The 15,611-nt window shown below is 39.7% G+C and overlaps 1 protein-coding gene across 6 annotated transcripts in view; it reads left to right on the forward strand.

The window, feature by feature from the left end:
* The window catches only part of LOC107804511 (polypyrimidine tract-binding protein homolog 2), a 120,384-nt gene extending 105,109 nt beyond the window's left edge, over nucleotides 1–15,275 (forward strand). Inside the window, exons 1-12 of one of the 6 annotated variants that reach the window (XM_075251942.1) lie at nucleotides 8,800–8,871; nucleotides 9,989–10,192; nucleotides 10,429–10,638; nucleotides 10,779–10,839; nucleotides 11,927–11,989; nucleotides 12,098–12,171; nucleotides 12,723–12,815; nucleotides 13,130–13,187; nucleotides 13,599–13,703; nucleotides 13,806–13,887; nucleotides 14,377–14,489; nucleotides 14,689–15,275. In XM_075251942.1, the coding sequence (XP_075108043.1) occupies nucleotides 10,574–10,638; nucleotides 10,779–10,839; nucleotides 11,927–11,989; nucleotides 12,098–12,171; nucleotides 12,723–12,815; nucleotides 13,130–13,187; nucleotides 13,599–13,703; nucleotides 13,806–13,887; nucleotides 14,377–14,489; nucleotides 14,689–15,033 (1,059 nt within the window). In that variant the 5' untranslated portion in view covers nucleotides 8,800–8,871; nucleotides 9,989–10,192; nucleotides 10,429–10,573 and the 3' untranslated portion in view covers nucleotides 15,034–15,275. Of the gene's footprint in view, nucleotides 1–8,799; nucleotides 8,872–9,988; nucleotides 10,193–10,413; nucleotides 10,639–10,778; nucleotides 10,840–11,926; nucleotides 11,990–12,097; nucleotides 12,172–12,722; nucleotides 12,816–13,129; nucleotides 13,188–13,598; nucleotides 13,704–13,805; nucleotides 13,888–14,376; nucleotides 14,490–14,688 lie in introns of those variants that run through there. The other 5 variants (XM_075251943.1, XM_075251944.1, XM_075251941.1 and 2 more) reach the window with 5 other exon arrangements.
* Nucleotides 15,276–15,611: the final 336 nt, after the last annotated feature.

Raw genomic sequence — 15,611 nt, forward strand, 5'->3', positions numbered from 1 at the left:
AGTACCGGGTCCTTTCCGTCTTTGGTTTGTGAGCATCCAACAACCGACACTACATTTGATGCAAATGTTTCTCTTTCTTCAACTCCATCAGCTTTATCTCCACCTTCACCAACACCAGCAACTGCTACATCACTTCCATCTTCATCCACTCTTCCACCAGCAGTTGCTACATCACCTCCATCGGTCGCACCTGACCACGAAGAAGGTGTTCCTCTTCCACAGTCCCCAGTTCATGGGAATTTGGGGCAAAATTATGTTGTCCCTTCTAAAGATCCACAAAGGAGGAGGAACATTACTCTTTCGGTCTCTATTAGATGCAACTTGCTATCCTAACATGTGAAGCTTGCTAACTATCTGAAGCCTTTGGCTTCAGAAAAAGACTGAGAAAAGATTCAGGCACTCTCGGGAAGTGCTTGTTGAACAATGCCCTAGTGCTTGAGTTGGCTGCAAAAAATGGACTCCCGGCATAGTCTGATGCTCCAAGTTCTTCTGATTTCGGTTTCGAGTTTTCGGAAACTGAAAAGGGATCGGAAGGCGATGATGGAAGACCAAACTAGGGAAAACGTCGAGCCATTGGTGAAAACGCCTACTTTTCCCGGGGATGCGAATACTTATCTTCCTCATGGTTCCGGAGGCACTGCAGTTTAGCTTTATCTTTCTTTTCCCATTTTGTACTTTTATCGTTTTGGCCCGTTCTTCTAACTAAAGATATATTTTTGCTCAAGTATCATTTGAGTCGTACTTTCATTTGAATATCCATGCAAATCTTTAACTTTTGCACTTGGTCAAGCATTCTACGCATGTTGTTCTATTGGCACTTTACTATGTGTAGTCTCGGATGCCTTTTCTTCGAAGCATTTTGGTTCCGAGTATTATTCCTTTTATGTGAGGGTTTCTATGAATATTCGCGCAAGTTTCCCTTTTACGTGAAGGTTTCTGTGAATATTTGCCAAGTTTTCTTTTTGCGTCCTTTTCATATACGACTTCAGGTGAATTTTTCCCCGATGGAATTTTAGATTCCGGGCATTGATTCTTATGGAACCAACCCTTTAACGTGAGGGTTTTTATAAAAGAGGGCCCTATTATGTTTACGGTGCTCTTGAAGAGGACATCTCATGTTCATTACAGCACTAACATTTAAAGTACTTGTTTAACTTTCAAATGACAAAGTTAGCTCATCGTTCGGACAAGAAACAAGATAAAAGCAAAAGGATTTCATTTTATTCCTTCTATTTCAAAAAATACATAAGAATCTTACTATGCGGAAAAGAAATTGCCATTACTTGTGGCTATCTTGTACAACTTGTTTCTAGGGGGATGGCTGCACAGTCCCCCGTCCCGATGATGCATTTTATTTTCGGATTTTCATTTCCTGGGTGACGTGGCAGTCATTGTTGTTGTATCTTCATATCATTCCCCCAGTATTCGAATGCGAAGAGTGCAGATTGGAACACTGAAAGTCTTGTATCTTCGAAGGTTCCACCAATGAATTGCTATGTAATCCTTCACTCGGCAATATACCTTACTTCCCCTTAGGAATCCATGCTATCGAGCGAAAGAATACCTAACAGTCCTCTAGTGGTTTGTGCTCGCGAACGGTAGGGTAACCCTTGTTCGGTAGCAAACTTAACTTTCCGATGGGAATTTGCTATCGAACCAAAGATTACATAATCATCCCAGAGTGGAAGCTTGTTTGTTTGACTTGTTATCAAAGGTCTTATTGTTGTTGTCTTCGTAGTATACTTTCTGTTGCTGCCTCATTAAAAAAACCTTACAGAAGAAACCCAATTGGGACAAAAACTGAACGAAGGGAAAAAGAGTGCAGCACATACTTTCCTCTTGAATAATGTTCATCAACAATAATATCTTTTGACGTGTTCCACGTTCAAGTTGTTGGGCAACTTGTCTCCATTCTGGTTCTCCAACTTGTATAAACCTTTCCCAACAATAGCTGAAATCCGGTAGAGACCTTCCCACGTTGGACCTAGCTTTCTCGCGTTGATCTCTCTAGTACTTTGGGTTACTTTCATTAGAATCAAGTCTCCTATTTTGAAATAACAAAAGTTGGCTCTTTGATTATAATATCACTCTATTCTCTGCTTTTGAGTTGCTATCCTTACATGCGCTAAGTCTCTGTGTTCCTTGAGCAGTTCCAAGTTGTTTAGCATTGCTTTGTCGTTCGATTCTCCATTTGTCTGAGAATATCTCAAAGTAGATTCGCCCACTTCTACCGGGATTAGGGCTTCAACACCGTAAACAAAGAGAAAAAGGAGTTTCTCATGTGCTCGATTTGGTCGTGGTTCGGTAGGCCCATAGAACTCCGGGAAATTCTTCGTGCCATTTGCCTTTTGTTGTTTCCAACTTTTTCTTGAGGTTTTAAATAATCACTTTGTTTGTTGACTCCGCTTGACCATTTGTGCTTGGATGATAAGTAGAAGATGTGATCCTCTTTATTTTCAAGTCTTCAAGGAATTTTGTAACTTTTGCACCGATAAATTGTGGCCCATTGTCGCATGCTATCTCTTTTGGTATCCTAAACCTGCAAATTATATTTTTTCATAGGAAATCGACCACTTTGCGTTCTCCGATCTTCTGATAAGAACCTGCTTCCACCCATTTAGAAAAATAATCAGTCAAAATTAAAAAAAATATTACCTTTTCGGGAGCCGGTGGCAGCGGTCCGACGATGTCCATCCCCCATTTCATGAACGACCATGGGGACAGAACCGAATGTAAGGGTTCTACTAGTTGATGTATTAGTGATGCGTAACTTTAGTATCTATCAAATTTTCGTACGAAATCTTTGGCGTCTTGTTCCATGCGAGGCCAATAATATCCTGCCTGTACCAATTTCAGCACCAAAGACCCTGCACCTGAGTGGTTGCCGCATATCCCTTCGTGGATTTCTCTCATGACATAGTCAGCTTCTGACACTCCTAAACACCGGGCCACCAGGCCTTGGAAAGATTTTCTATACAATTGGCCTTTCCTGAAGCTATAACTTGCAGCTTTAGCACGTAACGCTTGTGATGCTTTGGGGTCGTCGGGCAACTTTTCGTGCTCGAGGTAGTTGATTATTTCATTTCTCTAGTCCCAGACCAGACTAGCTGAATTCACCTCATAGTAACCATTTGTATCCAGGATTGAGTTCATCAGTTGTACCACCGTTCCAGACTCTGATCCCTTTATTTCTGTCGATGATCCTAAGTTTGCTAATGCATTCGCTTCTGCGTTATCCTCCCTCGGGATATGAATAACTGACCATTCCCTTAATCGTGCCAAAAGAGCCTGGACCTTTATCACGCATTGTTGCATACGTTCTTTTTTGGTATCAAAGATTCCATAGACCTGATTTACCACCAGTTGTGAGCCACATTTGATTTCGATAACCTCGGAATCAAGTCCCCGGGCCAATTTGAGTCTTGCAATCAAAGCTTCATACTCTGCTTCACTGTTAGTTAAAAGGATTGTTCTGATGGTCTGCCTTAAGGTTTCCCTCAAAGGAGTAATTAAGACTATTCTGATCCCGGACCCTTTTACGTTCGAAGCTCCGTCCGTAAATAAGGTCCAAACCCCCGATGTCGATTCTGACACCATTACTGCCTCCTTAGTTGCCACAGGTAGTATTCCCATACTAAAATCGGCCACGAAGTCAGCCAAGAGTTGTAACTTAATTGCAGTCCTTAGTTTATATTCTATGTCGAATTCACTCATTTCGACAGCTTATTTGGCCAATATACCCGAGAGCTCGGGTTTGTGGAGGATATTCCACAAAGGAAAAGTAGTCACCACAACTATCGGGTGGCATCGAAAGTAGGACCTCAGCTTCCGAGCGGTGACTACGAGAGCTAAGGCTAGCTTTTCCAAATGTGGGTAGCGAGTTTCTGCTCCCGTTAAAATTTTGCTAACGTAATAAATGGGAAATTACGTACCTTCATCCCCCCGGACTAAAACCGCATATACCGTAACTTCTAAAACCGCGAGGTGGACTAGTAATGTTTCACCTTCTTTTGGTCTCGAGAGCAATATATGGCTTGATAAGTATTTCTTCATGTCCCTCAAAGCATGGTGTCACTCCGGTGTCCATTCGAAATTATTCTTCTTTTTTAGCAATATAAAGAAGCGATGACATTTTTCCGACGACCGGGGAAATGAACCTGCTCAAAGCTGATAGCCTTCATGTGAGTCTTTGGACTTCCTTTACGCTTGACAATTGATCCGGGATATCGTCTACGACCTTGATTTTGTCGGGGTTTACCCTAATTCCCCTTCGTGAGACCAGAAACCTTAGGAACTTACCAGAACTGACCCCGAAAGCGCACTTCTCGGGGTTTAGTTTCATGTTATGCTTCCTCGGGATGTCGAATGTTTCTTGTAAACGCTTAAGGTGGTCACCTGCATTCAAAGACTTAATGAGCATATCGTCTATGTAAACTTCCATGGTCTTTCCTATTTGCTTTTCAAACATCTTATTTACGAGCCATTAATAAGTGGCTCCGACATTTTTTAACCCGAAGGCCATTACATTGTAACAATATGTACTGAAATTCGTTATAAATGATTTTTTTCCTGATCTTCTGGGTTCATCTTAATTTGGTTGTACCCCGAAATAAGGATCAAGGAAACTCATCAACTCGTGCCCGATCGTGGCATCAATCATTTGATCGATATTTGGCAGTGAGAACGAGTCTTTCAGGCATGATTTGTTAAGATCTTTATAGTCTACGCACATGCAAAATTTATTGTTCTTCTTAGGAACAACTAATCTATTTCCCTTCTGTCATGCCCTTCCCTTTCCTTGTTGCTCGCGCTAAAGCAATTGTAACAAGTAGGAGAAGAATGCCGACGACATTCCATGTGTGGAACTTTTGTAATAGAATAGGCTCAATGACTTTGCCATATTTTATTATTAATTAATAATTATCATTCTCTTATCGGCCTAATCTCGTAATACGGATAGCCAGTCTGGATATCTTACCTCTCTGACCGAACCGATTTTAAGCAAGCGTGTTACCTTTTCTTTGATGAATTTATTCCTGAACTCGGCAATAGGACGTTTTTTCTGTCGTACTGGTGGTATGTTGGAATTCAAACTCAGCTTGTGTACGGCTATTTCCGTCAGGATATCTGTCATATCCTCGTGCGACCATGCAAAACAATCAGCGTTAAGTTTAAGGAATTCAATACAACCAGACCTGAGCTCGGGGTGCAGTCCTGTCCCCGAATGAAATTTTCTTTCTAGGAATTCTTCGAACAATGCCACTTGCTCCAATTCCTCCGCCGTGGACTTCGTTGCGTCCGTCTCTTCCAGAACTTAGAAATATCTTGGTACCTGATATTGTTCTAACGACTATGCTCCTCGGCTACCTCCTTCTAACTCGGGAAAAGGTGTAAGTTCCTGTAATTGGTATGTCGTGCGCTCCTTCCCCTTTCTATGGGGAAACTGAGATTGCATTCATCTCCCTTGCTGTCGGTTGATCACCTCTTATCTGCTTGATTCCTTTGGGCATTGGAAACTTCAGTAATTGGTGATATGTTGAAGGTATAGCTTTCATCTTGTGTAACCATGGCCTCCTCAGGATGATGTTGTATCCCATATCACCATTTATTACTTAGAAGAGAATTTTTTTCATTACCCCTTCAGCATTCGTGAGCAGCAAGATCTCTCCCCGGGTCGTCACGCTCGCAAGGTTGAATCCAGCAAGGAGCTTTGTTGTCGGAATAATGCTTATGTCGAGTTTAGCTTGTTCCAATACTCTCCATCATATCATATTAGCCGAACTTCCTGGATCCACTAGAACACGTTTAATCTTGAAATCTAACACATTTAAAGAGATTACCAGTGCGGCGTCGTGTGGTAACAACAACCCATATGCGTCTTCCTCCATGAAAGTAATATCGTCTTCCCAGAGTCTTTTACTATTAGTTATCGATACTTTAATCTTCTTTGCTACCAAAAAGGTGACCCCATTAATCTCATCTCCCCCGAAGAACATATTGATCGTTTGGCATGAGGGTTATTTTCCTGCTTTCGGAAGTTCCGCGTTATCTCTGTTACGACCATAATCGTTCTTAGCTCGGTCACTCAAGAATTCTCTAAGGTGGTCGTTCTTTAATAATGTTGCCACCTCCTCTAAGATATGTCGGTAGTCCCCTATCCAGTGACCTTTCGTCCCATGGTACTCGCACCATAAGTTGGGATCTCTCTGACTGGAATCATATCTCATAGGTCTCGGGAATCGTACATCCTTAATGTTTCTCATGGCTGACACCAAATCCACTATACTAACGTTGAAGTTATATTCCGATAACTTGGGGTAAGAAGGACCCCGAGACCCCGACGTCTCCTTATCCTGGAGTGATCTATTATTTCGACCACGATCGGTCCCTCTGTCATTGATGAATTTGTTTGGTGCCCGAAAGTTTCTGCCATGACTTTCGGTCCTCTCGTAGGGCAAAAACCGGCCCCTCGAAGTCCGTCTATCCGCGTCGTATTCATCCTTTGATTTTGTTTTGCTTTTCTCCCGTCCTTTGGCCGATGATGAAAAACCGACCTAGTCATATTCGATCCTTATCTTTGACTCTTATCGGTTGTGTACATTTGCCCAAGTTGTTGCTTGAAACTCAAGCAGGCTCTCATTCAGCTTCCGGGAAGCGTCTAAACATTTTGGAATCAATCCTTTGGTGAATGCTTCAGCTACCCATTCATCTGGGACGGTCGGGAGCAACATTCTTTCTTTCTGGAATCGAGTAACAAACTCTCGTAATAATTCAGATTCTTTCTGTGCGATCCTGAATATGTCGGCCTTCCGGACTTGCACTTTTCTGGCCCCGGCATGAGCCTTAATGAAAGAATCTGCGAGCATCTCGAAGGAATCTATCGAATGCTCGGGTAATAATGAATACCACGTTAGAGCTCCCCTCGTGAGAGTTTCTCCGAATTTCTTTAGCAACACAGATCCAATTCCGTGAGGAGCTAAATTATTTCCTTTCACCGCCATTGTACATGTAGTAATATGCTCATGTGGGTCTGAAGTTCCATCATACTTTGGAATTTCAGGCATTTTGAATCGCTTCGGGATTAGTTCTGGTGCCGCACTCAGCTTGTGCGGTAATTGAATATACTTCTTCAAGTTCGGGCCTTTCAATACTAGTGGTGCGCCTTGGATTTGATCAATGCGGGCATTTATTTCCCTCATAAACCGTAAAAGTTTATCCTTGAACGAATCGTTATCGTTGTTGAGAGCGGATCTGCTCCCCCCCCGTCACGTCAGAGCCAACTTCACCCCTGGGATTGTTGTTGTCGACTCTCTGCATTGTTTCGTCTGCGGGAACAACAAGAGGAATTATATCTCATATGTTTGCATTATTCGAAGAATCTAATAATGCTAGCTTCAGTTCCGTCATAACCTGATCCTGCTGCGTGAGATGGCCTAGAATGATTGCATGTTGCTCTTGCAAGATCCTCACAGCATCCGCTACTTGCTCCTCGTCAGCATCATCAGGAGTTGTCTCCCGAACCTTCGAGGGTACTGCCTGTCATGCACTGACGTGCATTCCCCTCACTGCGGGTGTCAATGATTGAATCCTCGAAATGAGGCTGATCCCCTCGAATTTTAGGGTTGTGTGTGTCGTTAACAGTGTTATTTGCCATTTTCGTGATTTTTTTATAAGACAAAGTAATCAAAACACGTTAGTAAAAAAGGCAAGGATCAATTTAGTTGCACGACTGTCTAGGCCTAACGGTGGGCGCCAAACTGTTTACCCGTAAAATGGTATAGTTAAATTTATACATGATTTTTAGACAAATGAGTTAATTTGATCATGAAATAATACAATAATTGAAGAAATGTACAATATTTAGCCTTGAAATATAAACGAAACAACAGAGATGACGGTTACGTGAACAAAGTTTTCGGGCACAACAATGATGAGATCAAAAAGCAAGAAAATAAGATTGTATTAAGTTTCGTATAGAATATAATATAAGTTTTGCCAGAAAATTCGTGTCTCTTACAATGATAACTAAGCTCACTATTTATAGCTATCTCTAGGGAAAGAAGTCCTAGGATCATGTCCTCCTTAAATGTTAATTATGAGGTTCATTGGTAAATACATAACGGTGAACATAAATTTCAAATTCTTTGTAACAGAGCGTCGCTCTTAATGCTGCAGAATATTCCCTATTAAATGTTACCGGGCGCAAAATATTTAATACACTTTTATGAACGTTATCCTTTCCGGTGACAAGTAAAATAACTGTGTTCGATTTTCGTCCATGTCTTGAGTTCCACGTGTACTTCCTTTAGGCGACCACATGTCATATTATATTTCAGCATATACAATTACTACGGAACCTTAGAGAAACAAGTCATTGAAAGGTTTCACCCATTTGATAACCGTTCGCGTCCATGGTGACTAGAAACTTCATATGTATCCAATTGTTAAATCTTATAGTTGAGTCAAGGCGAGTATTTCGATAAAAAACATAGTTCATAGTTACATCAATTTCAATACAAAATTTAATTTGTTTCTAATCTACATTAGAAGAGTAACAATGGCCTGAAGATAATTTGATGTAAAAATTATTTGATTTCTAAAATCGTAATAGGTCATAAAAACAAATATTGTTATCCAATTCTTGAAAGAAACATTTTCATACTATTCCTAGTCTTTGAACTTTCATTAATCGAGTTTAATTTCGTATATGCTTTGCATCCTTCATTCAAGAGGTATATATAAGTCATATATTCTTCACCATAAAAAATAATACTAATATTCATATCAATTAATCGAATACTGCGTTGTCACGACTCAAAGCTGTGCGCTCTTCCGTTTCCGTCTGTGAAACCCTAATCTCAGATAACATAGGTATGGCTGCTCTAAATCTATGTTTTTTGTTCATTCAAATCAAAACGTTGTTTTAGGGTTTCTAATTCAATATCACATGATTATGTTTTCCCCTCGTTTTGTGCCCTAATCTCTCTTCTTCATTCTAATTTAAACGTTTGCGTTTGAACATTTTTTGACGGCGACAATGATTTCAATCAATTAGCTCCTTTTTTCCCTTTTTGTTTTTATATATTCGATGAGTTTGAGTAGAGGGATTGTACGATATTGTATGTTTTTTCCTCCTATTTTATCATGTCCCGGTTAATCTGGTACTAAATCCAGCTGACGATTACGTTCGATTCACTGTCCTATCCGGGTTTGTAGTTGGTTGACCATAAAGTTGATGTCTTTTTAGCTGCATAAATTAGATATGTTGCTTATTATCTGTGGATAAATTAATTGTTTTCCTGTTGGTGGAAGCTTGTGATTCGCTTCATTTTCTTAGGGTGATGTTTTCTGGGTTCTTCACTTAAGTATTTATTTTTGGTGGAGAGGGGAAGGGGAAGGACTGATGTAATGTGATGACACCAGTATAACATGGATTCGCCAATGTAATTGAATGACTGAAGTTTGAAGAGTTGATGTTTAGTTTAGCGAGAACACAAGTCATGTTCTAGCAGAGAATTTTGCTTAAATGCATTAAATGCCAACGTTCTACCTAATTTTCTCTTTCTTTATTGGTGTTTCGCGTTAACTTTGCGTGCGATAAGGAAAAATATAATGGGTTGACCCTGATATAAAAAACCGGGTTGAGCAGGTTATAGTTACACAGTATATACCTTCATTTGAAAGCTTAACATAAGAGGCATTCCTAGTATGAATAAGAAAGATAATTTGTGGCAATGGTTGTACTTATTCTAATTATATTCCTGCAGAATTGCTTTCTATTTAAGCGCATTATATTACACAAGATTACATATATTTTTTGATAAGAAAATTACACAAGGTAACATTTGATTATTGCGCTGGCACATTTAGCATCAAATTTTATATAGTTTATATACTGCTCATAATCCAATCAGGCTCTTAGCTTTGACAGCTCGAGGAGTGTTATTATTGAGCGAATACCATTTTAATTTTGTTATTCTGTTTGAAGCTTGTCTTTATAGTTAGGATGGCATCTGGGTCTAGCCAACCCCAGTTTCGATACACACAGCCACCATCAAAGGTCCTTCATTTGAGAAACTTACCATGGGAGTGCACAGAGGAGGAGCTGATCGAATTGGGGAAGCCATTTGGTAAAGTCGTTAATACCAAGTGTAATGTTGGAGCGAACCGGAATCAGGCATTTATAGAGTTAGTAAGTATCTGGTCAAATTTTGGGCTGATCTGCACCATCTTAGTGCTTGGTCAAGTTTGCTTATATTAATTCTACTTTCTCAAAATATAAAATTACTCACCTTTCCTCATAAAAAAAGAGAGAGAGTTCGTAAGCAGCTAGTTCACCATGCTCTTTCATTACATTTCTGTTTTCTTGTCAAACTGCACGTCCTTCAAAACTTGATTTTCTTGTTTCTGAAGTGTTAATATGTGTAGGCAGAATTAAATCAAGCTATTGCAATGATATCGTACTACGCCTCTTCCTCAGAACCGGCTCAGGTACGAGGGAAAACCGTCTACCTACAATATTCTAACAGGCAAGAGATAGTGAACAACAAAACTACAGCAGATGTAGCTGGAAATGTGTTGTTGGTTACAATTGAGGGGAATGATGCCCGCCTTGTCAGTATTGATGTTTTACATTTGGTAAGGATTACATTACTTCCCATGTACCTTGGTGGAAAGGAAATCTTCTTCATAGAAAGGTTTTTCTGTAGTTTTGGTAATTAGGTTGGGCTATTTCATGCTTTATTGAGCACTCTTTGACATGAAATTGAATGGATCAGCAGGCCAGTGTCCAGGATATATCTTCAGTGGCAGCTTATTGCTTCGGGAGAAAGAGCGAATGTGTGTTTGTCTCCTTTCTCTTTTGCTTAACTCAAGCTCTTCCTTCCCTTCTTCTCCTCATCTAACTTTCCTGACTTTCTTGGAGTGTCAGATGATTCTTATTCCTCAAAATCTTCATCCCTCCTTAGCATATGCATAATGGAGTTGCAGTTTTTCGTTGTCCAAGGCAAACTTGTTGCATGTGCATCTGGAAACTTGCAATGGATGCAGAATTTGCTTGCTTTTCTTAGAGTAATAATGTCTTTTTGATTAATTAACTTGAAAGTTTAGGATCCAACTCAATTAGGCTCAACACAAAGCCAGATAACCATCTATATACGACTCAGATATTTTGTTTTCTAAACTTACCCTCTCCATGACTTGCTTGTCTTAAATTTTCTAAAACCTTTTAACTTCGATACTAGCTTAAGAAATAATCTCCTTCCCTCTAGTTTTAGTGTTATTAGGATGTTAATAGATGGAAAGTTTGGTTTTCTTAAAGACTGCTTCAAGGAATGGAGCTTGCTCAGCTTTGGGCCAAGATTTTACAAGCTTGAGGCGACTTACTGATGCTGAGAACTTCTTGATTATGAGCTTTGTTTGACAAGGTTGCCCTTGTAATGAAGAAATGAGCCCTAGGCTTTATTCACAGATGCGAAAGTTAATTTTTTTTCTTGTGGAATTTTCTGAATACATGAGTGGTTGACCTATATTTGGTGACTTCAGTGAACTGTCTCTCATGTTCAGGTAGTTTTGTTTGCATCACATGTTCAAGTTCAGGTAGTTTTGTGCCTTTGTTTGTATCCTTGCAGTAAATGACAGGAGGGATGGTCTTCTTTTGTACTTCCTCCTATCGATATCCTTTGCATTTTTAGAACCTCTTTAGGTCAACTGTTGTGAAATACTCCTTGATTAGAAAATATTTGCAGTATTATTCTGTGATGGTATAACTGATAATCATTAAAAACAGAAATGTTGTTTATAGGATTTGTTTCTAATACTTGAGAAGAGCATGACTGGAAGTGCACATTAGCATGTAGGATTTCTCCAAATTTATAATTTTTTAGCATTGAATAGATCTATTTCTGAAATTATCATATTCTTTCAGGTGTTTTCAGCTTTTGGATTTGTGCACAAGATTACAACATTTGAGAAGACTGCCGGGTTCCAGGTATTTATGCTTCAGAAAGATGGATTCGACCAAGCTTGATTAGTCTCAATATGTTTGTTGACCTCCTAATTAACTGACAAGTCCCTCACCTCCTTGAACCCTCCTCAGGCTCTGGTGCAATTTTCTGATGCAGAAACCGCTACTTCAGCAAAGGATGCCCTGGATGGAAGAAGCATTCCCAGGTGATGTTGGATTATATTTTTGGCTGGGTTATGGATCATTTTTGTAGATGTGGTGCATATACATTGGGGCTGGACATCTTTGAGGAGCTTTTTAAGAATTTACTAAAGGGGTACACACATGCTCCTTAGCCCGTTCCATATATTTTATATTGGCATTTCAGGCACCTTCTTCTTGTGTTCATTTAAGTTCTAGTTAATGGGGCTAATGAGCTTATCAAACTCTGTTTTTTAAATCCTGCTACAGAATGCATTCATAACTAGGACTTTCTGAGAAAGAGGGCTGATCCTTGTAAAAATGCTTGTCAGAAAAGATGATTGTTTGGTCTTCCCGTTTAATTTAGTTGGCTAAAATTCAGAGGGTCGGCTGGCTGCTTAAATGTACCTATGCTCGGAGCTATTAATGGAATTCTAATTTCTATGATCTTGTGAAGGGAAAAATATATGCTCTAAATTTTCTTACTATACTCAATTGCTGTTCTGGAGAAATATTTATTAGCTACTTCTTGTTCATGAGGGGCAGTTAACTGATTTTTTCTTCTCTCATGCATTAGTTACTTGATTCCAGAACTTGGACCATGTACACTTAAAATCACATATTCTGCTCATACGGATCTGAGCGTGAAGTTTCAGAGTCATCGTAGCAGGTAAAAATGATCTCCATCCTCCTCCCCTCACGCACATGCACTATTTTCGGGATAAAGATGCTGGGAAGGAAAACTCCTGTATACAAACAGTGCACCAAAAAGTAGAGAACCTACTGAAAGTCACCCAATCTTCTATACAAACATACACATTCATAATTGATGACTTGTTTTAATTATTGAAAGCTGGTCATACAGATTGCTTTTGCGCAGTCTTCATCATACTTTATTGTATCGTGTATATGACTTAATTTGTTTGGGTTTATTATTTCCTCCTCCTCTTTCAATCTTATATCGTGTATATGTTTCTGATTTAGGGACTACACCAATCCTCACCTTCCCATTGCTCCCTCAGCCATAGATGCAAGTGGTCAGGTAATGCATCAGTCACAGCTCTCTCTCTCTCTCTCTCTCTCTCTCTCTCTCTCTCTCTCTCTCTGTGCGTGTGTGTGTATGTGTATGCAGGCATCAGTTGCACATAGAGGATTTTCTAGGATTGGTAAATTTTTGTCTTCCAGTTTCCTTGTTGCTGGTGTTGTGCTTTCTGTGGGATTACTTTATGATACTGCCCTTTCATACAGCAGGAATTAATTGGATAAGTGTGAATGTATATCCTACTCTAATATGGGATTGAGGCGTAGTTTATTGATTGGTGTGTATGTATGTCTTTACATGGTGTGCAAATCTTTTTCTAGTTTCTGTGGTTTGAGATATGTTCCTAGGTGGCAAGCTTGTCTTGAGATGCTGTTTGTCCTTTCTTTGAAATTTCTTCCATCCGTGTCACAGTTCAGTTTGGGTTTGGATGGGAAGAAACTGGAACCTGAGAGTAATGTTCTTCTTGCTTCCATTGAGAACATGCAGTATGCAGTTACCTTGGATGTCCTACACACGGTAACATCCCTCTTCAGTTGCTAAAAAGCTTTTGTACATTCTCTTGTGATCTGTCTTCTGAGTTGTTTTATTGCTTCCTCATTTTCCTTCATATGTCCTCAGGTTTTCTCAGCTTTCGGTCCTGTACTTAAGATTGCTATGTTTGATAAGAATGGAGGGGTTCAGGCTCTGATACAATATCCTGGTAAGATGAAGTGCAGTTAATTTGCCAGTAATTGTTCTTACCCTTGCAAATCGCAAGTCAGAACTTTCTTGCTCCAATGTTCTAAAAGCATTTGGCATAGTGACCAAACACTGTTCTCAGCTTCTTGACATTATATTATGTTGTGATTTATGCATGGCATTCTATAGTCAAGGAGGCTACTTCTTTCTAGTGAATATTTATTGGGTCATATACTTCCAGCTGTCCTTTTTTTCAACTTTGGTTTTCCTCTCAAGCGTCTCGTGTAAAAGAAAATAGTGGGTATATTAGTCAAAAAAATGTTTTCTTTTTTGATAAGGAAATATTTTAGATTGGTCAAAAAATTATTTTCAATTTCGTATACTCTGAAGAACAAGGTTTCCTCTTGTGAATTGGTGCTTGTACAAACTCAGAAGTAATGGATCTGAGTTGATTATTCTATACTAAGATGCTTGTGAGTTGAACTAAGCAATAGATTTGATGATTCTACAGATGTACGCACAGCTGTTGTTGCGAAGGGAGCTTTAGAAGGACATTCCATATATGAAGGTGGATATTGCAAGCTTCATGTCACTTACTCTCGACACACTGATCTTAGTATAAAGGTAAAAGCAACTTTGTGGAGAAAGCTTTATAAGCTTGAGATATTAATCTGTAAGGGGGACTCTGTGATTTAGTGTCAGCCATCTCTTTTTTGCTCATTGCTTATACTCCCATGCCTCCTTAGCCTTTTCTTTCTTTTCCTTTTCCCAGTGAGGGCACAAGTCATTGTCTAAATTGAATGGATATCTTTACTGATTTCAGGTTAATAATGATCGCAGCAGAGATTACACAATCCCAAATACCCCTATGTTGAATTCTCAACCTTCAATCTTTGGGCAGCAGCCTCAGATAGGAGGTCCAGGTGTTCATCCATACGGTGGCCCTGCCCATTATGCTCCAGCTCCAGGTGTTGCTCCGCCTCAGCATTCTGCAGGCTGGAACTCTGCTGCCGCCACAGCAAATCCAGGAATGCCAATGCAGATGCATAGTCACCCTTACATGCCACCTGCTAGTGTGCCTCCTCAGATGGGCTCCGGGGTGATGCCAATGCATGGACAGAATGGCATACCTTATTCTACTGCAATGCCTCCTTATCATCAACAGTAGCACTAACGTGAAAAGGCTTTTCATACCAGGGTTCCTTAATTTTGTTGCAGAGAGATGTTAACCAAAATGTGACAAGTCTTTTGGTCCTAACTGCATATCTTGGTTCTTTTTGTCTGTCTTTAGCTCTTTTCTTTTGGGTCACTGAATGGTCCCGTTGCTGCTTTTAGGCACTACATTGTACAATATTCTTGGTCACCTTTCATCGCTATGAATTATATTATGGAGCAAAGGCTTTGATTTCATGCTTGTCTTGTGTGAAACTTATTAGCTCGTCTACTCTCTTTCCAATTCTTGTTAAGTTGAAGACAGCGTAAAACAAAGGACCATGAGTGCCAACAAATGCAACCTTATGGCGTTTGTTTCAAACTTGAGGAAACTCGTTTTTTGAAATTTTCTTTTAGTTTTGCATAACATGTTTGTTTGATGTTGTTTTCATTTCTTTTGAAAGTTTTCAAACTCAGGTCTTCAAATTTTGCAACAGCTAAAAAGCAACGCATAAACTTCCCAAGAGAAGTGAATGTGAAACCAACGAAAGAAGTTTCAATCCTGAAAGATAGGCCACTTAAAAAGTAATGAAC

Source organism: Nicotiana tabacum, chromosome 4 (genome assembly GCF_000715075.1).
Source record: "Nicotiana tabacum cultivar K326 chromosome 4, ASM71507v2, whole genome shotgun sequence".
NCBI classification, from domain to species: Eukaryota; Viridiplantae; Streptophyta; class Magnoliopsida; order Solanales; family Solanaceae; genus Nicotiana; species Nicotiana tabacum.